This window comes from Oncorhynchus gorbuscha, linkage group LG13 (assembly GCF_021184085.1).
Source record: "Oncorhynchus gorbuscha isolate QuinsamMale2020 ecotype Even-year linkage group LG13, OgorEven_v1.0, whole genome shotgun sequence".
Lineage (NCBI taxonomy): Eukaryota > Metazoa > Chordata > Actinopteri > Salmoniformes > Salmonidae > Oncorhynchus > Oncorhynchus gorbuscha.
In genome coordinates this window covers 53,934,913-53,959,686 of record NC_060185.1, presented here as the reverse complement: position 1 = coordinate 53,959,686, position 24,774 = coordinate 53,934,913, and the positions used below count along the sequence as shown (strand labels likewise).

The 24,774-nt window shown below is 43.0% G+C and overlaps 1 protein-coding gene across 5 annotated transcripts in view; it reads right to left on the bottom strand.

Annotated features, from left to right (window-relative positions):
- Positions 1 to 23,904, bottom strand: part of LOC123993163 (protein IWS1 homolog) — a 30,651-nt gene extending 6,747 nt beyond the window's left edge. The window contains exons 1-13 of one of the 5 annotated variants that reach the window (XM_046295017.1): positions 23,491 to 23,903; positions 22,858 to 22,943; positions 19,600 to 20,185; positions 19,147 to 19,557; positions 14,711 to 14,773; positions 14,167 to 14,368; positions 12,271 to 12,328; positions 10,554 to 10,669; positions 10,301 to 10,451; positions 10,135 to 10,217; positions 775 to 904; positions 550 to 667; positions 119 to 230 (exon numbers count right to left, since the gene is read on the bottom strand). In XM_046295017.1, the coding sequence (XP_046150973.1) occupies positions 119 to 230; positions 550 to 667; positions 775 to 904; positions 10,135 to 10,217; positions 10,301 to 10,451; positions 10,554 to 10,669; positions 12,271 to 12,328; positions 14,167 to 14,368; positions 14,711 to 14,773; positions 19,147 to 19,557; positions 19,600 to 20,185; positions 22,858 to 22,943; positions 23,491 to 23,533 (2,159 nt within the window). In that variant the 5' untranslated portion in view covers positions 23,534 to 23,903. Of the gene's footprint in view, positions 1 to 118; positions 231 to 549; positions 668 to 774; positions 905 to 10,134; positions 10,218 to 10,300; positions 10,452 to 10,553; positions 10,670 to 12,270; positions 12,329 to 14,166; positions 14,369 to 14,710; positions 14,774 to 19,146; positions 20,186 to 22,857; positions 22,944 to 23,490 lie in introns of all 5 variants that reach the window. The other 4 variants (XM_046295018.1, XM_046295016.1, XM_046295015.1 and 1 more) reach the window with 4 other exon arrangements.
- Positions 23,905 to 24,774: the final 870 nt, after the last annotated feature.

The following is a 24,774-nucleotide window of genomic DNA, read 5'->3' as shown; positions in this document are numbered from 1 at the left end:
CTGAATACTTTCCAGAGGCACTGTAGGTTCAGAACAAACAAAAAAAATCTTTCTGGTCACGTTTTCCAGCTCTACAATGTCCTAATGGAAATCCCGGGGTGTGTGCGCGCACATTTACCTGAGGCGTCTTTTTTGCGGCATTTGCTGGTCGAGGTCTCTCTGTTGTCTCTCCTCACGCGTCATGCCCTTGTAGTTAGATGTCAGGCCAAAGATGGGCCTGGACCACTCATCTGTACAGACACAGGAAGTAGCAATACCAAATACTGGAGCAATAACACCAACACTCAAACAAACAAACAAACCTCTACACAAATCTCTACAGAGGGGCCGTGTCCCATTGCTACATGCTAACTAGAAGCTGCTGGAACTTGGGGAAAAAAACAACGCTATGAAACAGTTGAGTGAAAATGAGAATTTTTAAAACCCTTTAATGACCTAATTCATTCTTTACTTGACTCAGTCAGACATTGGTCAGCTATTACTTCAGCCAAACGCACATTATTGAATGCACATTTTATGTTTTTGAGTATAGGTATGTAGGGGACATACTGATGAGTTTGAGAGCGAGGTCCTTGTTGGGGCGCGACTCCTTGGGGTGTTTGTATAGGAACATGACGGCTCGACCTATCCCGCTGTGTTTGAGAGTCTCCTGACTCACACTGGGGAGCTGGGGGGGAGAACAGACAACCATTTGAAAACACAGGTCTTTATAAAGATTAAAAACCATGGTGATGTCTGGGCGGGGGTTGCGGAAATGGAATCCCTGGCACTTACTTCCTGGAGGATCTTGAGGAGATCCTCTCTGATTTTGAGTGCAGGAAGACTCTTATCTGGCAACGGGCCGATCCACTCCTTGATAGCCGACATCACCCCGCTGTCGATGAACGTCTCCTTAAGGTCTTGCCTGAACGCACACACATGTCAGACCATATACGCATCCAAAAGACCAAATCACCTAAGTGCTATATGTAAACTCAATGGTACACCATTTTAAATTAAACTCTAAATCATTCAGTCAGAGTTATATATATAAAACACACACATACAGTTGAAGTCGGAAGTTTACATTCACTAAGGTTGAGAGTCATTAAAACTCGTTATCAACCACTCCACAAATTTCTTGTTAACTAAAGTTCTGGCAAGTCGGTTAGGACATCTACTTTGTGCATGACAAGTAATTTTTCCAACAATTGTTTACAGACAGATTATTTCACTTATAATTCACTGCGTCACAATTCGAGGTGTACAATGCCTACCTTTAAACTCAGTGCCTCTTTGCTTGACATCATGGGGAAATCAAAAGAAATCAGCCAAGAAAAAAAGCTGAAATTAATCACTACTATTATTCTGACATTTCACATTTTTAAAATAAAATTAGTGATCCTAATTGCCCTAAAACGGGGAATTTTGACTAGGATTAAATGTCAGGAATTGTGAAAAACTGAGTTTAAATGTAATTGGCTAAGGTGCATGTAAACTTCCGACTTCAACTGTACGTACACCTATACTCATACAAACACATATACACACACAGTACCAGTCAAAAGTTTGGACACACCTACTCATTCAAGGGATTTTTTTTATATTTCATTTTTTTACTATTTTCTACATTGTAGAATAATAGTGAAGACATCAAAACTATGAAACAACACATATAGAATCAAGTAGTAACCAAAAAAAAGTGTTAAAGAAAACATTTATATTTTAGATTCTTCTAAGTAGCCACCCGTTGCCTTGATAAAGGCTTTGCACACTCTTGGCACTCTCAACCATCTTCACCTGTAATGCTTTTCCAACAGTCTTGAATGAGTTCCCACATTTGCTGAGCACTTATTGGATGCTATTCCTTCACTCTGCAGTCCAACTCATCCCAAATTGGGTTGAGGTCAGATGATTGTGTAGGCCAGGTCATCTGATGCAGCACTACAATCACTCTTCTTGGTCAAATAGCCCTTACACAGCCTCGAGATGTGTTGGGTCATTGTCCTGTTGAAAAGGAAATGATAGTCCCAACGAAGCGCAAACCAGACGAAATGGCGTATCGCTGTGGTAGCCATGCTGAATAAGTGTGCCTTGAATTCTAAATAAATCACAGACAGTGTCACCAGCAAAGCACTCCCACACCATCTCCATGCTTCCCAGAGAGAACCAGACATGCAGAGATCATCCATTCACCTACTCTGCATCTCACAAAGACACAGCGGTTGGAACCAGAAATCTCAACTCCGCTGCAGGAGATAAGTTCATTAGAGTTAACTGTCCAAAGTCACTTCTATGCTCTCTTCAAGGCAAGCAACACTGAGGCATGCATGAGAGCATCAGCTGTTCCAGACGACTGTGTGATCACGATCTCCGTAGCCAACGTGAGTAAGACCTTTAAACAGGTCAACATACACAAGGCTGCGGGGCCAGACGGATTACCAGGACGTGTGCTCCGTGCATGTGCTGACCAACTGGCAGGTGTCTTCACTGACATTTTCAACATGTCCCTGATTGAGTCTGTAATACCAACATGTTTCAAGCAGACCACCATAGTCCCTGTGCCCAAGAACAAAAAGGCAACCTGCCTAAATGACTACAGACCCGTAGCACTCATGTCTGTGGCCATGAAGTGCTTTGAAAGGTTGGTTATGGCTCACACCAACACCATTATCCCAGAAACCATAGACCCACTCCAATTTGCATACCACCCAAACAGATCCACAGATGATGCAATCTCTATTGCACTCCATACGGCCCTTTCCCACCTGGACAAAAGGAACACTTGTGAGAATGCTATTCATTGACTACAGCTCAGCGTTCAACCCCATAGTAGCCTCAAAGCTCATCACTAAGCTAAGGATCCTGAGACTAGACACCTCCCTCTGCAACTGGATCCTGGACTTCCTGACAGGCCACCCCCAGGTGGTGAGGGTAGGTAGCAACATCTGCCACGCTGATCCTCAACACTGGAGTCCCCCAGGGGTGCGTGCTCAGTCCCCTCCTGTACTCCCTGTTCACCCACGACTGCATGGCCAGATCACCGACAACGACGAGACAGCCAATAGGGAGGAGGTCAGAGACATGGCCGGGTGGTGCCAGAATAACAACCTATCCCTCAACGTAACCAAGACTAAGGAGATGATTGTGGACTACAGGAAAAGGAGGACCGAGCATCCCCCCATTCTCGTCGACAGGGCTGTCGTGGAGTAGGTTGAGAGCTTCAAGTTCCTTGGTGTCCACATCAACAACTAACTAGAATGGTCCAAACACACCAAGATAGTCATGAAGTCTATTCCCCCTCAGGAAACTAAAAAGATTTGGCATGGGTTCTGAGATCCTCATAAGGTCCAACAGCTACAACATCGAGAGCATCACTGCCTGGTACGGCAATTGCGCGGCCTCTGACCGCAAGGCACTACAAAGGGTAGTGCATACGGCCCAGTACATCACTGGGGCGAAGCTGCCTGCCATCCAGGACCTCTATATCAGGCGGTGTCAGAGGAAGGCCCTAAAAATTGTCAAAGACCCCAGCCACAGACTGTTCTCTCTAGTACCGCATGGAAAGCGGTACCAGAGTGCCAAAAAGGCTTCTCAACAGTTTTTACCTCCAAGCCATAAGACTCCTGAACAGGTAATCAAATGGCTACCCGGACTATTTGCATTGTGTGCCCCCCCAACCCCTCTTTTTCGCTGCTGCTACTCTCTGTTCATCATATATGCATAGTCACTTTAACCATACCTACATGTACATACTACACCAAATCAGCCCGACTAACCGGTGTCTGTACGTAGCCTCGCTACTTTTATAGCCTCACTACTTTTATAGGCTTGCTACTGTATACAGCCTGTTTTTTTTACTGTTGTTTTTATTTCTTCACCTACCCATTGTTCACCTAATACATTTTTTGCACTATTGGTTATAGCATTTCACTGTTGTATTCAGCGCACGTGACAAATAAACTTTGATTTGATCTCTAGGTCTTCCTTTCCTGTGACGGTACTCATGAGAGCCAGTTTCATCGTAGTGCTTGATGGTTTTGGTGACTGCGCTTGAAGAAACTTTCAAAGTTCTTGAAATATTCCAGATTGACTGACCTTCATGTCATAAAGTAATGATGGACTGTCGTTTCTCTTTGCTTATTTGAGCTGTTCTTGTCATAATATGGACTTGGTCGTTTACCAAATAGGGCCATCTCCTGTATACCACCCCTACCTTGTCACAGCACAACTGATTGGCTCAAACTCATTAAGGAAAACATTCCACAAATTGACTTTAACTAGGCATACCTGTTAATTGAAATGCATTCCAGGAGACGACTTCATGAAGCTGGTTGAGTGAATGCCAAGTGTGCAATGAAGTCATCAAGGCAAAGTGTGGCTACTTGAAGAATCTCGAATATAAAATATATTTTGATCTGTTCAACAGTTTTTTGGTTACTACATGATTCCATATGTTATTTCATAGTGTTGATGTCTTCAATATTATTCTACAATGTAGAAAAGAGCAACAAAAAAAAAACCTGGAATGAGTAGGTGTCCAAACTTGACTGGTACTATAAATACACACACCAAGTACACAGTAAACATTAAGAACACCTGCTCTTTCCATGACAGACTGACCAGGTGAATCTATTATCCCTTATTGATATCTCTTGTTAAATCCACTTCAAAATCAGTAGAGACGAAGGGGAGGAAGACAGGTTAAAGAAATCTTTTTTTTAAAGCCTTGAGACATGGATTGCGTATGTATACCACTCAGAGGGTGAATGGGCAAGACAAAAGATAAAAGTACCTTTGAACGGGGTATGGTAGTAAGTTGCAGGCGCACCTGTTTAAGTGTCAAGATCTGCAACACTACTGGGGTCTTCACGCTGAACAATTTCCTTTGTGTATCAAGAATTGTCCACACACACATCCGTTCAAAGGTTTGGGGTCACTTAGAAATGTCCTTGTTTTTGATCAGAAATACAGTGTAGACATAGTTAATGTTGTAAATGACTACTGTAGCTGGAAACGGCAGATTTATGGAATATTTACAAAGGCATACAGAGGCCCATTACCAGCAATCATCACTCATGTGTTCCAATGGCACATTGTGTTAGCTAATCCAAGTTTGTCATTTTAAAAGGCTAATTGATCATTAGAAAACACTTTTGCAATTATGTTAGCACAGCTGAAAACTATTTAATGAAGCTGCCAGTTGAAGGCCAGCATCCTGGAGTCGCCTCTTCACTGTTGAAGTTGAGACTGGTGTTTCACGGGTACTATTTAATGAAGCTGACACAACATTAACAATGTCTACACTATTTCTGATCAATTTGATGTTATTTTAATGGACATAACATTTTTTTTTTAAAGGAAATTTCTAAGTGACCCCAAACTTTTGAACGGTATAGTGTATACAAACACACACACACTACCTTCAGAAAGTATTCAGACCCCTTGACTTTTTCCACATTTTGTTACATTACAGCATTATTCAAAAATGTATTAAACAATCTACAAGGCAAAAATGTTTCTTTTTTTTAAAAGAAATAGTTGAACATTAAATAAAAAACATAAATACCTTATTTACATAAGTATTCAAACCCTTTGCTATGAGACTTGAAGTTGAGCTCAGATGCATCCTGTTTCCACAACTTGATTGGAGTCCACCTGTGATAAATTCAATTGATTGGACATGATTTGGAAAGGCACACACCTGTCTGTATTAGGTCCCACAGTTGACAGTGCATGTCAGAGCAAAAACCAAGCCATGAGGTCGAAGGAATTGTCAGTTGAGCTCTGAGACAAGATTGTGTCGAGGCACAGATTGGAGGAAGGGTACACAAAAATGTCCCACTTGGAGTATGCCAAAACGCACCTAAAGACTCTCAGAACATTAGAAACCAGATTAACTGGTCTGATGAAGCCAAGATTTAACTCTATGGCCTGAATGACATGCGTCATGTCTGGATGAAACCTGGCACCATCCCTACAATGAAGCAAAGGTGGCAGCATCATGCTGTGGGGATGTTAATCAGCGGCAGGGACTGGGAGACTAGTCAGGATGGAGGGAAGGATGAACGGAGCTAAGTAGAGAGGTCTTTGATGAAAACCTGCTCCAGAGCGCACAAGATCTCAGACTGGGGCAAAGGTTCACCTTCCTACAGGACAACATCCCTAAGCACACAGCCAAGACAATGCAGGAATGGCTTCGGGACAAGTCTCGGAATGTCCTTGAGTGGCCGAGCCAGGCAGGACTTGAACCTGATCGAACATCTCTGGAAATAACTAAAAATAGCTGTGCAGCGACACTCCCCATCCAACCTGACAGAGCTTGAGAAGATCTGCAGAGAAGAATGGGAGAAACTCCCCAATTACAGGTGTGTCATGCTTGTAATGTTATACCGAAGAAGACTCGAGGCTGTAATCGCTGCCAAAGGTTCTTCAACAAAGTACTGAGTTAAGGGTCTGAATACTTATATATTTTTTATAAAATATTTCTAAAAACCTGTTTTTGCTTTGTCATCATGGGGTATGGTGTGTAGATTTGAGGGGGAAAACAATTTAATCAGTTTTAGAATAAGGCTCTAACGTAACAAAATGTGGAAAAAGTCAAGGGGTTTGAATACTTTACGAATGCACTGTATGTGTATACACACACACCACCAGTCAAAAGGGGTTCTTTTATTTTTTGTATTTTCTACATTGAAGAATAATAGTGAAGTCAAACTATTAAACAGGTATATGGAATCATGTAGTAAGAAAGTATTACACGAATCAAAATATATTTTATATTTGAGATTCTTCAAGTAGCCACCGTTTGCCTTGGATTACAGCTTTGCACACTCTTGGAATTCTCTCAACCAGCTTCATGAGGTAGTCCACCTGGAATGGATTTCAATTAACAGGTGTGCCTTGTTAAAAATTAATTTGTGTAATTTCTTTACTTCATAATGTATTTGAGCCAATCAGTTGTGTTGTGACATGGTAGGGGTGGTATACAGAAGATGGTGTTTTACCAAGTCCACATTATGGCAAGATCAGTCCAAATAAGCAAAGAGAAACGACAGCCCATCATTACTTAAAGACATGGTCAGTCAATCTGAAAAATGTCAAGAACTTTGAAAGTTTCTGCAAGAACAGTTTTAAAAACCAAGCGCTATGGTGAAACTGGGGCTCATGTGGACTGCCACAGGAAAGGAAGACCCAGCTTTACCTCTACTCTAGAGGATAAGTTAATTAGAGTTAACATGGCCGAATTGTTGCAAAGAAACCACTACTAAAGGACACCGATAAGAAGAAGACTTGCTTGGGTCAAGAAACACAAGCAATGGACATTAGACGGGTGGAAATGAGTCCAAATTTGAGATTTTTGCTTCCAACCGCCGTGTCTTTGTGAGACGCAGGGTAGGTGAACGGATTATCTCTGTACGTGTGGTTCACACCATGAAGCATGGAGGAAGAGGTGTGATGGTCAGTGACTCAACAGGACAATGACCCAACACACCTCCAGGCTGCGTAAGGGCTATTTGACCAAGGAGAGTGATGAGTGCTGCATCAGATCACCTGGCCTCCACAATCAACCGACCTCAACCCTATTGTGATGGTTTGAGATGAGTTGAACCGCAGAGTGAAAGAAAAGCAGCCAACAAGTGCTCAGCATATGAGGGAACTCCTTCAAGACTGTTGAAGCATTCCTCATGAAGCTGGTTGAGAGAATATCAAGTGTGCAAAGCTGTCATCAAGGCAAAGGGTGGCTTCTTTGAAGAATACAAAACAAAATATATTTAGATTTTGAAACACTTTTTTGGTTACTACATGATTCCATATGTGTTATTTAATTGTTTATGTCTTCATTATTATTCTACAATCTAGAAAATAAAAACCCTTGAATGAGTAGGTGTGTCCAAACTTTTGACTGGTACTGTACACACCAGTGGAGGTTGCTGAGGGGGGAGATGGCTCATAAGAATGGCTGGAACGGAATGAATGTAATGGCATCAAACTACGCTTCTGATTTACTGATTTTATTCTACTCAGTCTGCTGCAGCCATTACCACGAGCCCATCCTCCCTAATTAAAAGGTGCCACGAACCTCCTGTAATACACACACACACACACACACACAGTGTACAAAACATTAGGAACACCTTCCAAATATTGAGTTGCACCGCCCCCTTTCCCCTCAGAACAGCCTCAATTCATCTGGGAATGGACTCTACAAGGTATCTAAAGCTAGATGTCCTTTGGGTGGTGGGCTAGTCTTGACACCAACAGGAAACTGTGGGCATGGAAAACACAGCAGCATTGCAGTTCTTGACACACTCAAACAGGTGCGCCTGGAACATACCACGTTCAAAGGCACTTTAATATTTTGTCTTCCCATTCAACCTCTGAATGGCACATATACACAATCTATGTCTCAATTGTCTCGAGGCTTAAAAATCAGTGTTTAACCCGTCTCCTCCCCTTCAACTACACCAGACTTTCTTAAAGTATGTTAATGGTGGGTTGTGATGTGTCAGAGTAAATGTATGATTATTTAATGAATTATTGGAATTGATTTGGCCAAGTGCAACTGCGGTCTCTGCCCAGTTTGGCAGCTGCGCGATAGGGAGATGCCCTGGTCTTTTTTCTGCAGTTTTGTTCAAGATCACTCCGCGACACACGCTGCAGCGTTGTGGTTCAGCAGTAGACGATGCGCTGTCAGCCACAGACTCGCCATCAAATAGTGTCATGCTAGCCACAAGTTCTGAGTGAGCTCAATCGTCATGAAAAGCCAAAACACCGATGAGTTTCTCCCTCTTTCACACAAACTTCGAGAAATAACGAGAAGCTCCCTCAATGTTTTTTGTTCGGGGAAGCGCTTAGTAATGAGTCAATCAAAATGAACAAATTCCTATAACGACATGTCCTGACCAAACATCCACAGCGTGACGGTGTACCCAGGGAATTATTTCAGAACCGGGCACAGAATGCTTCAGGAAAGTGCTTCCACAGTGGAAAAGTCAGTCAGCTAGCAGGGCATTGTAATTCTATAAACAGGTTATAAGCAGAAATAAGGGAATAATAACTCTCATAGTAGTATATGAGAGTTTCTCTTTAAAACAATCCCCTGGCCTTGTACACAGCTAATAGCTAACGTTAGCCAAAGCAAGCTAACTAGCTACTGATAAGTGCAACCCTAAGTAACAGTACAGATGTAGATTAAAAATTCAGGCCTACTGTACATTTTACTATATAAATTATTGTTGAAAACTAGTCTCCGTTGGAACTGTTGCTGTTAAAGTCATCATTTTTATTCTGAACTGGAATAAACTGATTGAAGCCAGATACTTTTTGAGACAAATGCACACACAGTTCTGGGTTGCTCATCTGCAGCAAGAAGCCGTCTCCTGCCTGCCTGAGAGTCAGTTAAGAACTATTTCTTATTTACAATGATGGCCTATGGCGGCCAAACCTGGTCAATGCTGGGATAATTGCGTGCCGCCTGTGGGACTCCCAATCGCGTCAGGATGTGATACAGCCTGGATCAATCAGTTCCAGTTCAGAATAAAACTGACGACTTCTATTTTAACAGCAACAGCTCCAACCTAAACTTTTTTTCGATAATAATTTCTACAGTAAGATGTACAGTAAGCCTGATCATTTACTTACAGTTGCACTATCAAAAAGCCCATGTGTCAGTTCTGTTATGTATCTGTGATCAATCAGTTTGTTCCAGTTCAGAATTTAAATTATTTATTGAATTTTAACAGCAACAGTTCCAACCCAGACTGATATGTAAGAGTTTTTAAATGGGGGAAAATAAACATGAAAAGCTATTGGATATGGCTATTTAATTTAATTGTTATTCATTTTTGGCTACATTGCATTTGTTTTAGGCATAAGGGCAATGAAATGTACCAATATTTACGTATAGTTTAATACGTTCCTAAGCTTGGGTCTCAGGAAATGATGAGAATTTCTCATATGGGTTCCAGGCTGAAAACATTTAAGAACCCCTGATCTACAGATTGAGGTGGAATTAACAAGTGACATCGATAAAGGATCATAGCTTTCACCTGGTCAGTCTGTCATGGAAAGAGCCAGTGTTGCGAATGTTTTCTACACTCAGTGTCTATAGACTAGGCTTGTGGTAGTATTGAGAGCCATGGATAGACTCACTTTTTTAGGTGCATAACTACAGTGGGGAGGAGGGTCAGCTTTTTTAACGCTGGCTTCTTCTGAGCGTTCAGTGTTCTGTCCTCCTGTAAATCACATAGAATGGTACACCCACACCAGAATTGTGAAGACTTATGACAGAACACACATTTTGGGGCCAGAACATCACCTCTGCAGCTTCTGTCATCTTGGTGATCATAGCGCTGACCACGTCATCAGCGTCACTGATGAATGTTCCCCCGTCCCGGTTCCGTCGGCGCTTCCCGCTCTGGGCCTTCTTACGAGCCAGCATCACGTCGAAGTCCGACATGAAACTGGTGCTGAATAGAAACAGAGTCAGCCATGCCTCCACTATAGAATGAAAGTATAGTGGCAAGTGGAAATTGACTGATTGAAAACATTGAGATACATGAGATACTCACTCTTGGCCACCACCCCTGTCCACGCCCTCATCAGAGTCAGAGTCATCTGCCATTCCTTTCTTCGCAGAGGCCTGAGATTGGCTCTTATCCCCCTCCAGATCCTCCTGATTGAAACCCTATATTGGTGCAGAAACAACAACGTCAGCCGCAGGGAATTTGAATCAGATGCGCTATAGTTTCGGTGTTTAGACAATTCCCGAGAGTCCCTAAACCTTTGGGGGCGGTTTCCCAGACACATTAAACTTGGTCTATGATTGGGAAACCGACCCTTGGTGTTCATAGATCTGAAAGGACTGTGTTCACTGTGTTTTTCAAATTTTTTACGTTATGGCGGTATTTGATGTTACTGAATAATATAAAGGTTCTTGGGTAAATGTGTTTTATGGGGAATGCATGATCCCAGGCTGGCAACAAATGAATTCTAAGTGTTTTTAAAGGATTTTTTTTTAAAGGCTGCAATCTTCTACCAAACTTACTGTGCATTCGGGATAGTATTCAGACCACTTCACTTTTTGTTACCTTACAGCCTTATTCTAAAATGGATTAAAATAAAACTCAATCTTCACACAATACCCCATAATGACGAAGCAAAAACATTTTTTTAACACACTTTTGCCCATTTATTAACTAAAAACAGAAATACCTTATTCACATAAATATTCAGACTCTTTTTACTCAGGTGCACCCTGTTTCCGTTGATAATCCTTGAGAAGTTTCTACAACTTGATTGGTGTCTACCTGTGGTAAATTCTATGAATTGGATTTGGAAAGGCACACCTGTCTATATACAAATTCCCACAGTTGACAGTGCATGTCAGTTATAAATTATACTTTGGATGGTGTATCAATACACCCAGTCACTACAAAGACGTTTTGTCATGAATACAAAGCATTATGTTCGGGGCAAATCTAACAACATCACTGAATACCAATCTACATACTTTCAAGCATGGTGGTGGCTGCATCATGTTATGGGTATGCTCTTCATCGGCAAGGACTAGGGAGTTTTTTAAGGGGGATGAAAATAAACATTATAGAGCTAAGCACAGGCAAAATCCTACAAAAAATAAATAGTTCAGTCTGCTTTCCAACAGACACTGGGAGACAAATTCACCTTTTAGCAGGACAATAACCTAAAACACAAGGCCAAATTTACACTGGAGTTTCTTACCAAGATGACAAATGTTCCTGAGTGGTATAGTTACCGTTTTGACTTGAATTGGTTTGAAAATCTATGGCAAGACTTGAACATGGCTGTCTAGCAATGATCAACAATAAGAGTTTTAAGAAACAAAACAGGCAAATATTGTACAATCCAGGTGTGCAAAGCTCTAAGAGACTAAGAGATACTGTATATTTGTGTTTTATTTCTCAATATTCTTTAAAAATATATAATTTCTTTCACTTCGTCAGAGTATTTTGTGTAGATTCAAAATAAATAAATCTATCCATTTTAATCCCATTTTGTAACAACAAAATGTCAAGGAGTTTGACTACTTTTGGAAGGCACTGTATCTACCTCACACCCCTGCACATGGACTTGGTACTGGGACCCCATGTATATAGCCAAGTTATCTTTACTCACTGTGTATATAATGACTTTGCTATTATTTCTCTATTTTCTTTCTCTCTGCATTGATGGGAAGATATCATAAGTAAGCATTTCACTGTTGTTCATGAAGCATGTGTCGAATAAAATTTGATTTGTACAACTCACCGTAAACTCTTCCCCCTCTTCATCGCCAGAGTCACCAAAAATGTCTGCAATCATTTTCCTATTCGAGAGAGAGCATACCATACTGACTACAACACACACATCCTTTCAGTACATACGGAAAGTATTCAGACCCTTTCACTTTTCCACATTTTGTTACGTTACAGCCTCATTCGAAAATGGACTAAATACATTTTTTCCTCATCATTCCACACACAATACCCCACAATGACAAAGCAAAAACAGTATTCAGAACCTTTGCTATGAGACTTAAGTTTAGGTGCATCCTGTTTCCATTGATCATCCTTGAGGTGTTTCTACAACTTGATTGGTGTCCACCGGGGGTAAATAACATTTATTGGACATGATTTGGAAAGGCCCACCTGTCTATATAACGTCCCACAGTTGACGGTGCATGTAAGAGCAAAAATCAAGCCATGAGGTCCAAGGAATTGTCCGTAGAGCTCCGAGACAGGATTGTGTCACAGATCTGAGGAAGGGTACCGAAAAATGTCTGCAGCATTGAAGGTCCCCAAGAACACAGTGGCCTCCATCATTCTTAAATGGAGGAAGTTTGGAACCACCAAGCCTCTTCCAAGAGCTGGCCGCTCGGCCAAACGGAATAATCGGGGAGAAGGGCCTTGGTCAGCGGGGTGACCAAGAACCCGATAGTCACTCTGACAGAGCTTCAGCTCTACGGAGATGGGAGAACCTCCCAGAAGGACAAGCATCTCTGCAGCACTCCACCAATCAGGCTTTTATGGTAGAGTGGCCAGACAGAAGCCACTCCTCAGTAAAAAGCACATGACAGCCTGCTTGGAGTTTTTGGCAAAAGGCACCTAAAGGACTCTCAGACCATGAGAAACAAGATTATCTGGTCTGGTGAAACCAACATTGAACTCTTTGGCCTGAATGCCAAGCGCCACGTCTGGAGGAAACCTGGCACTATCCCTACGGTGAAGCACGGTGGCGGCAGCATCATGCTGTGGGGATGTTTTATCGCGGCAGTGACTGGGGGAACTAGTCAGGATTGAGGCGAAGGTTCACCTTCCAATAGAACGACCTTAAGCACACAGCCAAGACTACACAGGAGTGGCTTGGGAACAAGTCTCAAAGTCCTTGAGTGGCCCAGCCTGAGCCAGGACCTGTTCGAACATCTCTGGAGAGACCTAAAAAATAGCTGTGCAGTGACCCTCCCCATCCAACCTGACAGAGCTTGAGAAGATCTGCAGAAAAGAATGGGAGAAACTTCTCAAATACAGTTGTGCCAAGCTTGTAGCGTCATACCCAATAAGACTCAAGGCTGTAATCGCTGCCAAAAGGTGCTTCAACAAAGTACTGAGTAAAGAGTCTGAATAGTTATGTAAATGTAATATTTCAGTTTAATTTATTTAAAAAATAAAACTTTTTTTTCTGTTTTTGCTTTGTCATTATGGGGCATTGTTGGTAGATTGATGAGGGGGGGGGGGGGAATCATCCATTTTAGAAAAAGGCTGTAATGTAAATGCCAAGGGGTCTGAATACTTTCCAAATGCACTGTACATAGCTACTTCAAACCACAGCACATTGACCCGGCAATTGTAACTTACTTTTACTCATTGTTATTCACTAAGTATTTATTCCTTTTGTCACCATTTCAATATCAATCTATCTCTAACTCTATTGTTGGAAAGGGACCCATAAGGAATCATTTCACTGTTAGTCTACACCCAGTGTTCACAAATGCATTTGATTGGATTTATGTCAAGTTCCACAATAAAAATACTACTACTTTCATGACAGAAAGAATCTCAAATCGGATAAAAACGAAAGTAAACAAAAATGTAATTTGTGTAAGGAAAATCATAACTCAAACTAAAAAGGAGTGTGTGTGGGGGAGAGGGGGATCGGAATACTTACTCTTCCTCATCGCCTGAATCGCTGTCGCTACCAAACAGTGTTTTCTCGTCCTTCTTCCCTCCTTCCACCTTCTGTCCATCATCCTCGTCTTCGCTTTCTGATCCCAGTTCCCGCAGTTTGGCCATGGTTTTGTCGGGCGCCTCCGAGCCTGCGTCACTGTCGGAGTTGTCATCATCAGACACGGCGCGGCTCTTCTTCACCACTGAGGAAGAGTCACCACCATTATTATCATCCTCAGCCCCACGGCTCTGACAAAAACTATTTCACATGATTTAACCATGAAGTCCAACTGAGGTCAGAAGACCACTTTTACAATGGAGACCCAGCCAACAGAGTATGTCAATAAATAAAAACACACACCTAACACACTACGTAGAAAACAGAGGGTAATTTAAGATGCAGCCTTAATCGCCACACACTAGCTAACCATCAGACTTCAAGATAAGGTGTGCCTCATAAATGGCAACCTATTCCCCATTCAGTACATTACTTTTGACTAGAGCCACCCAACTGCACATGCCCAACTGCCGGTCTGTCATATTACCTGGTTCGTCAGCCTTGTCCTCCTCACCTTCACTGTCTGACAGGATGGCTTTCTTCCTCTTCACTGTAACAGTACATAGACATCAAAATCACATTAACATACAGTGGGGCAAAAAAGTATTTAGTCAGCCACCAATTGTGCAAGTTCTCCCACTTAAAAAGATGAAAGAGGCCTGTAATTTTCATCATCGGTACACTTCAACTATGACAGACAAAATGAGAAAAAAAATCCAGAAAATCACATTGTAGGATTTTTAATTAATTTATTTGCAAATTATGGTGGAAAATAAGTATTTGGTCAATAACAAAAGTTTCTCAATACTTTGTTATATACCCTTTGTTGGCAATGACAGAGGTCAAACGTTTTCTGTAAGTCTTCACAAGTTTTTCACACACTGTTGCTAGTATTTTGGCCCACTCCTCCATGCAGATCACCTCTAGATCAGTGATGTTTTGGGGCTGTTGCTGGGCAACACGAACTTGGAAACTCCCTCAAAAGATTCTCTATGGGGTTGAGATCTGGAGACTGGCTAGGCCACTCCAGGACCTTGAAATGCTTCTTAACGAAGCCACTCCTTCGTTGCCCGGGCAGTGTGTTTGGAATCATTGTCATGCTGAAAGACCCAGCCACGTTTCATCTTCAATGCCCTTGCTGATGGAAGGAGGTTTTCACTCAAAATCTCACAAAAACAATCAATCATAATCACTAGTTATAACTACTAATCCAGTTTAGCAGGCAATATTAACCAGGTGAAATTGTGTCATTTCTCTTGCGTTCATTGGACGCAGAGTCAGGGTATATGCAGCAGTTTGGGCTGCCTGGCTCATTGTGAACTAATTTGCCAGAATTTTACGTAATTATGACATAACATTGAAGGTTGTGCAATGTCACAAGAAAATTTAGACTTAGGGATGCCACCCGTTAGATAAAATACCGAACGGTTCCTCCGTATTTCACTGAAATCATAAACGTTTTGTTTTCGAAATGATAGTTTCCAGATTCGACCATATTAATGACCAAAGGCTCGTATTTCTGTGTGTTATGTTATAATTAAGTCTGATTTGATAGAGCAGTCTGACTAGCACGCCCGAAATCATTCATTCAAACAGCACTTTCGTGAGTTTTGCCAGCAGCTCTTCGCAAGCACAGCGCTGTTTATGACTTCAAGCCTATCAGCCGAATGGCTGGTGTAACCAATGTGAAATGGCTAGCTAGTTAGCTGGGTGTGCGCTAATACTGTTACAAACGTCACTCGCTTTTAGATTTGGAGTAGTTATTCCCCTTGCGCCGCAAGGCTTTTGTGAAGCGATGGGTAACGCTGTGTGGCTGTTGTCGATATGTTCCTGGGTTGAGCCCAGGTAGGGGCGAGGAGAGGGACGGAAGCTATACTGTTACACTGGCAATACTATAGTGCCTATAAGAACATCCAATAGTCAAAGGTATATGAAATACAAATGCTAAGCTACAGGACTGTTTTGCTAGCACAGACTGGAATATGTTCCAGGATTCCTCCGTTGGCATTGAAGAGTACACCACATCTGTCATTGGCTTCATAAGTGCATTGATGACGTCGTACCCACAGTGACTGTACGTACATACCCCAACCAGAAGCCATGGATTACAGGCAGCATCCGCACTGAGCTAAAGGCTAGAGCTGCCGCTTTCAAGGAGCGGGAGTCTAACCCAGCCGGAAGCTTATAAGAAATCCCGCTATGCCCCACAACGAACCATCAAACAGGCAAAGCGTCAATACAGGGCTAAGATCGAATCATACTACGGCGGCTTTGACCCTCGTCGGATGTGGCAGGGCTTGCGAACCATTACAGAGCTTCCCAGTGACACGAGCCTACCAGACGAGCGAAACTACTTCTATGCTTGCTACGAGGGAAATAACACTGAAAAATGAATGAGAGCACCAGCTGTTCGGGAAGACTGTGTGATCACGCTTTACCGCAGCCGATGCAAGTAAGTCCTTCAAACAGGTCAACATTCACAAGGCCGCAGGGCCAGATGGATTTCCGGGACGTATACTGAGAGTATGCGCTGACCAACTGGCCAGTGCCTTCACTGACATTTTCAACCACTGCCTGTCCGAGTCTGTAATACCAACATGTTTTAAGCAGACCACCATAGTCCCTGTGCTCAAGAACACTAAGGTAACCTGCCTAAACAACTACCGACCCGTAGCACTCACGTCTGTAGCCATGAAATGCCTTGAAAGGATGGTCATGACTCACATCAACACCATCATCCCAGAAACTCTAGACCCACTCCAATTTGCATACCACCACAACAGATCCACAGATGATGCAATCTCCATTGCACTCCACATTGCCATTTCTCACCTGGACAAAAGGAACACCTATGTGAGAATACTATTCATTGATTACAGCTCAGCGTTCAATACCATAGTGCCCACAAAGCTCATCAATAAGCTAAGGTCCCTGGGACTAAACACCTCCCTCTACAACTGGATCTTGGACTTCCTGGCGGGCCAACCCACACATCTGCCACGTTGATCCTCAACACAGGGGCCCCTCAGGGATGCACGCCCCAATTCTCATCGACGGTGCTGTAGTGGAGCAAGCTGAGAGCTTCAAGTTCCTTGATGTCCACATCACCAACAAACTAACATGGTCCAAACACACCAAGACTATCGTGAAGAGGGCACGACAAAGCCTATTCCCCCTCAGGAAACTGAAAAAGTTTTGGCATGGGTCCTCAGATCCTCAAAAGGTCCTACAGCTGTACCATCGAGAGCATCCTGACTGGTTGTATCACTGCCCGGTACAGCAACTGCTCTGACTCCGACTGCAAGCAACTACAGAGGGTAGTGCGAAAGGTCCAGGAAATCACTGGGGCAAAGCTTCCTGCCATCCAGGACCTCTGTACACCAGGTGGTGTCAGAGAAAGGTCCTACAATTTTTCAAAGACTCCAGCCACCCTAGTCATAGACTGTTCTATCTGCTACCGCACGGCAAGCAGTACCAGAACGCCAAGTCTAGGTACAAGAGGATTCTAAACAGTTTCTACCCTCAAGCCATAAGACTCCTAAAAATCTAGTCAAATGGTTACCCAGACTATTTGCAGTGTCCCCCTCTTTACACCACTGCTACTCACTGTTGTCATCTATGCATAGTCACTTTAATTACACCAACTACATGTACATATTCCCTCAACTAACCGGTACATTGACTCTGTATCGGTACCCACTTGTATAAAGTCTCACTATTGTTATTTCACTGCTGTTACTTTTATCTCTTATCTGTATTGTTTTGAAACTGCATTGTTGGTTAAGGGCTCGTAAGTAAGCATTTCACTGTAAGGTTGGATTCGGCGTGTGTGACTAATAGAATTTTATTTGATTTCACTCTCCCGAAACGGACAACAAATACAACTGGATTCGTTATCCCTTTCTTGTCCTGCCTCCAGTCCACTTACCGATATTTGAACAAGAGAGCCTCATCGAAATTGCAACAAGCGGTTTTGTGAAAATTGAATTTAAATCAGAAGCCACTGCCAGATTTCTGGATAGGGCTGCGCTCAGAGTATCCTGCCTTGGCAAATCGTGCTGTTAAGACACTGATGCCCTTTGCAACCACATACCTATGGGAGAGTGGATTCTCAGCCCTCACTAGCATGAGAACTAAATAGGGGCGGCAGCGTAGCCTAGTAGTTAGAGCGTTGGACTAGTAACCGGAAGATTGAGAGTTCAAACCCCCCGAGCTGACATGGTACAAATCTGTCGTTCTGCCCCTGAACAGGCAGTTAACCCACTGTTCCCAGGCCGTCATTGAAAATAAGAATATGTTCTTAACTGACTTGCCTGGTTAAATAAAGGTAAAATAAATCAAATAAAAATACAGTCAGACTGTGTGTGGAAAATGATTTTAGACTGAGACTCTCCAATACAACCCAACATTGCAGAGTTATGTGCATCCAGTCAAGGATGCACTCCCTTCTCACTTACCAGTGGTTATTCAAAAAAAAAATATCAAACAAATAAGGTTTTATATGTAAGATTGCTAAATAAAGAGCAAAATTATTGATTATTATATTATTATTTGTGGCCTGGTCCTATAAGAGCTCTTTGTCACTTCCCACAAGCCGCATTGTGACAAAAACTCACACTCATTCTTATGTTTAATAAATGTATCGTATACTGTGTTTAGCAGGCTTACAATGATGGCAAAAAACAACATTTGAGAGTGCACTGACCCTGGTACGCAGCTGGAGGTTGAATGTTTGAAGGGGTACAGGACTATAAAAAGTTTGGGAACCCTGGTTTAAACAATAACATGGAAATGTTGTAGTATGAATGCGTGTACTAAACCAGAGCATGTCGATATCTAGAGCAAGTGAATAGAAAATATATTTGAATAGGGATTAGTAGATTGTGCACTTAACAAGAGTCAACTGATGTAAATTGCACCTACTTGGCATCTCGTCGTCATCCTCACTAACTTCCCCCACCAGTTTTGCGGGACTCTCCTTCTCCTGGTCACTGCCTGCAGCTGCTTTCGCTGGCCGAGCCTCCACCTCATCCTCACTGTCGGAGTGCATTACAGCCTTCCACTTCCCTTTATTCTTGCCGCCCTCCTCTCCATCAGACTCTATCTGCACTTTGTGTTTGGGCGCTTCAATCTCAGAGTCACTGTGTGCAGACGAGTGTCTGCTCCGGGCTGGGGGCCGATTCTCATTCTCAGAGTCGCTCCCGGCTGCATCCCGTTTGGTTTCTTTCTCCTCCATGTCGGAGGTGCTGCCTCCGCGTTTGGGCCGGGACTCCTCCATGTCGGAGGTGCTGCCTCCCCGTTTGGTTTCTTTCTCCTCCATGTCGGAGGTGCTGCCTCCCCGTTTGGGTGGGGACTCCTCTATGTCGGAGGTGCTGCCTCCCCGTTTGGGTGGGGACTCCTCTATGTCGGAGGTGCTGCCTCCCCGTTTGGGTGGGGACTCCTCTATGTCGGAGGTGCTGCCTCCCCGTTTGGGTGGGGACTCCTCTATGTCGGAGGTGCAGCCTCCCCGTTTGGGAGGGGACTCCTCTATGTCGGAGGTGCCGCCTCCCCGTTTGGGAGGGGACTCCTCTATGTCGGAGGTGCCGCCTCCCCGTTTGGGAGGGGACTCCTCTATGTCGGAGGTGCCGCCTCCCCGTTTGGGAGGGGACTCCTCTATGTCGGAGGTGCCGCCTCCCCGTTTGGGAGGGGACTCCTCTATGTCGGAGGTGCCGCCTCCCCGTTTGGGAGGGGACTCCTCTATGTCGGAGGTGCCGCCTCCGTGTTTGGGAGGGGACTCCTCTATGTCGGAGGCGTTGCCTCCGCGTTTGGGAGGGGACTCCTCCTTGTTATCGCTGTCTGCAGGCCCAGGGGCCTCCCCTTCAGAGTCCCCGTCCGCCCGTTCGGGGCACTTGTTGTCTGACCCGCTGGCCACGCCGTTTGTCTCCATGGCCTGAGCAGCTCCCTCACCATCATTATTCTCATCCTGAATAAAAAAAACAGAAATATAAAATGCTTTATAATTCTACAGTTAGGAATGGATACAAGGATCTAGTGTGACCATTTTACTTACATATGTCCCTAAATATTTTGCTGTTCGACCTGACATTATTATTTAGTGGCCCTAGAAAAATTATTATTATTTTGTGTCAATTATTACCTCATTTTTCATTGTGCTCCTAAATCTCTGTGTGAGCCTACATTTTTCCTTCCAAAAATGGTCAGCATAGAACCATGGGATATTACAGTACCAGTCAATGGTTTGGACACACCTACTCATTCAAAGGTTTTTCTTTATTTTTACTATTTTCTACATTGTAGAATAATAGTGAAGACTTCAAAACTATGAAATAACACACGAATCATGAAGAATCTCACTTTTTGTTTACTACAAGTAGCCACCCTTTGCCTTAATGACAACTTTGCCCATTCCCACAACCAGCTTCATGAAGTAGTCACCTGGAATGCATTTTAATTAACAGGTGTGACTAGCTACAAATATTGAGATTTTTGGTTCCAACCGTCATGTATTTGTGAGACGCAGAGTAGGTGAACGGATGATGTACACGTGTGGTTTCTACCGTGAAGCATGGAGGAGGTGGTGTGGGGTGCTTTGCTGGTGACACGGTCAGTGATTTATTTTGAATTCAAGGCACACTTAACCAGCATGGCTGGCGATACGCCATCCCATCTGGTTTGCGCTTAGTGGGACTGTCATTTGTTTTTCAACAGGTCCTGGACTTCCTGACGGGCTGCCCCCAGGCGTTGAAGGTAGGAAACAACATCTCCACTTTGTTGATCCTCAACACTGGGGCCATGCACTCCTCCAACAGACGACACAACAGTAGTAGGCTTGATTACGAACAACGACAAGACGGCCTACTGGGAGGAGGTGAGGGCCCTCGGAGGGTGGTGTCAGGAAAATAACCTCACACTCAACGTCAACAAAACTAAGGAGATGATTGTGGACTTCAGGAAACAGCAGAGGGAACACCCCCCTATCCACATCGATGGAACAGTAGTGGAGAGGGTAGCAAGTTTTAAGTTCCTCGGCATACACATCACAGACAAACTGAATTGGTCCACTCACACAGACAGCATCGTGAAGAAGGCGCAGCAGCGCCTCTTCAACCTCAGGAGGCTGAAGAAATTTGGCTTGTCACCAAAAGCACTCACAAACTTCTACAGATGCACAATCGAGAGCATCCTGGCGGGCTGTATCACCGCCTGGTACGGCAACTGCTCCGCCCTCAACCGTAAGGCTCTCCAGAGGGTAGTGAGGTCTGCACAACGCATCACCGGGGGCAAACTACCTGCCCTCCAGGACACCTACACCACCCGATGTTACAGGAAGGCCATAAAGATCATCAAGGACATCAACCACCCGAGCCACTGCCTGTTCACCCCACTATCATCCAGAAGGCGAGGTCAGTACAGGTGCATCAAAGCTGGGACCGCGAGACTAAAAAACAGCTTCTATCTCAAGGCCATCAGAGTGTTAAACAGCCACCACTGACTCAACTCCAGCCACTTTAATAATGGGAATTGAAGGGAATGATGTAAATATATCACTAGCCACTTTAAACAATGCTACCTTATATAATGTACTTACCCTACATTATTCATCTCATATATTCACGTATATACTGTACTCTATATCATCGACTGCATCCTTATGTAATACATGTATCACTAGCCACTTTAACTATGCCACTTTGTTTACATACTCATCTTATATGTATGTATATACTGTACTCGATACCATCTACTGTATCTTGCCTATGCTGCTCTGTACCATCACTCATTCATATATCCTTATGTACATATTCTTTATCCCCTTACACTGTGTATAAGACAGCAGTTTAGGAATTGTTAGTTAGATTACTTGTTGGTTATTCCTGCATTGTCGGAACTAGAAGCACAAGCATTTCGCTACACTCGCATTAACATCTGCTAACCATGTGTATGTGACAAATAAATTTGATTTGATTTTTACTTAGATGTGTGTATTAGGTAGTTGTGGAATTGTTAGATTACATGTTAGATATTGCTGCACTGTCGGAACTTAGAAGCACAAGCTTTTTGCTACACTCAATAACATCTGCTAACCATGTGTATGTGACCAATACAATTTGATTTGATTTTGAAACACACCTCCAGGCTGTGTAAGGGCTATTTGACCAAGAAGAAGACTAATGGAATGCAGCATCAGATGACTTGGCCTCCACAATCACATGACCTCAATCCAATTGAGATGGTTTGGGATGAGTTGGACCGCAGAGTGAAGGAAAAGCAGCCAACAAGTAATCAGCATATGTGGAAACGCCTGTTGGAAAAGCATTCCAGGTGAAGCTGGTTAAGAGAATGCCAAGAGTGTGCAAAGCTGTTATCAAGGGTGACTCCTTTGAAGCATCTTAAATATAAAATATATTTTATTTGTTTAACACTTTTTTGGTTACTACATGATTCCACGTGTTATTTCATAGTTTTGATGTCTTCACTATTATTCTACAATGTAGAAAATAGTCAACTTTTGACTGGTACTGTATATTTATTTTTAAATGTTAAATCGGTATGTGCAAAATGGTCTGGAAATCAAGAGGGCTTGACCACCATACTGGTTATCTTAACGTCTTGCTTAGATAACTGTCCCCTTACCTCAGAGTGGCGTGGCTCATTCCTCATCACCTCTTCCCCATCTGAACCAGGAGCATGTTCGTCCTGTACCGGGGTGCCACCACCATCTACAGTACCAGGACATAACCAACACATTTTTTTGGCATTCCAGAATTAATGTTTACAAATATTAGTATCATATACAACGGGCATGAGGACCGTGCACACAATAACAATGATGCAACAGTAACCCTCGTTTTGTCACAGCTGGACTACTGCCCAGTTGTGTGGTCAGGTGCCATATAGGGACTTGGGGAAATTACAACTGACCCTTAAATATACACGGAGAGCTAACATTAATAATACGCATGTCAATCTCTCATGGCTCAAAGTAGAGGAAAGATTTACTTCGTCACTACTTGTTTTTGTAAGAAGTGTTGACAAGAGGAATGCACCGAGCTGTCTGTTTAAACTACTAACACACAGCTCTGACACCCATGCATACCCCACAAGACATACCACCCGAGTGGCCAGAGGGCACACACTTAATGCATTGTGAAACCTTCTGTAAAATGTATTTTAATGTTTAAAATGATATTATATAATGTACTTCCTTAGGCTAACGTTAGCAAGCTACAGTATTCAGCGCCGAGCCGGGATCAAAGTAGGTCTTACCAGAGTGGTTCCCGGAGAAGAATTCGTCCTCTTCGCCATCCATTTGTCCGAAGGACACTATGGACAATCAACTCAGTACCTAGGCTCGGCGAATAATCAATTGTATCTGTGGTAATTGAGTCAACGAGAAAATGCAAGTTTCCTGAAACAAGCAATCTGCATCGAAAATGGGCCCTGCTGCTAGCTAGTTAGCAACCACAACTTGAACAACGACAAGATCCAGCTAAGGAAATAAGATCCCCTAGGCAGATGAGTCTGGAAGCTAGCCAGCAATGATAGTGTCTCTGGTCGGTCAACAAATTAAAGCAATAGCAAATTGATCAACATTAGCAAGTAGCTGTATAAAACAGTCATGCGATGTCCAAAATGGGGTCAAAGGACTGGCGCCGTCATATGCTCATGCGTTCAGTTTAGGTCGCTCTTCGAATGACGTAGTCTTATGCGCATGTATTTTAAAGCTCTTCGAGACTCTTGTTGTACAGTAGGCTACTTTACATTAAAGGAAATGTTTTATTTTTATAACCAAATCTCTCTTTTTTTAAATGTAAATAGGGTCCAGACACCTTTCTTGAGATTTCACATGTTTTAGAGAAACATACCCCAAACAGCACTGCCTCACCCTCGTTGTGTTGTATTAGGGGCCCTGAAAAAAACATGAACAAAACACATCAAAACGTCATTTTAGAAACGGCAAATCTCTCAGTATAGTGATGCAGGTCTAGATGTTGTACACATGAAATTGTATCATTCCAAACTTTATCCGCAATGTTATATTTATTCCCTTTTCCAGTGGTCCCATTTTCCCATTTGCTGCTACAGGTAACTGCCAAAATAACGGAAACACCAACACCTTACAGAGCGTTGAGACACCACAAGCAGCCAGAACAGTTTCAGTGCACCTTGGTATATATTCTACAAGTGCCTGGAACTTCCTGTGTGGAAGCACTCCATGCTTTCAATATACACTGCTCAAAAAAATAAAGGGAACACTAAAATAACAGATCCTAGATCTGAATGAATGAAATAGTATTATTAAATACTTTTTTTCTTTACATAGTTGAATGTGCTGACAACAAAATCACACAAAAATTATCAATGGAAATCAAATGTATCAACCCATGGAGGTCTGAATTTGGAGTCACACTCAAAATTAAAGTGGAAAACCACACTACAGGCTGATCCAACTTTGATGTAATGTCCTTAAAACAAGTCAAAATCAGGCTCAGTAGTGTGTGTGGCCTCCACATGCCTGTATGACCTCCCTACAACGCCTGGGCATGCTCC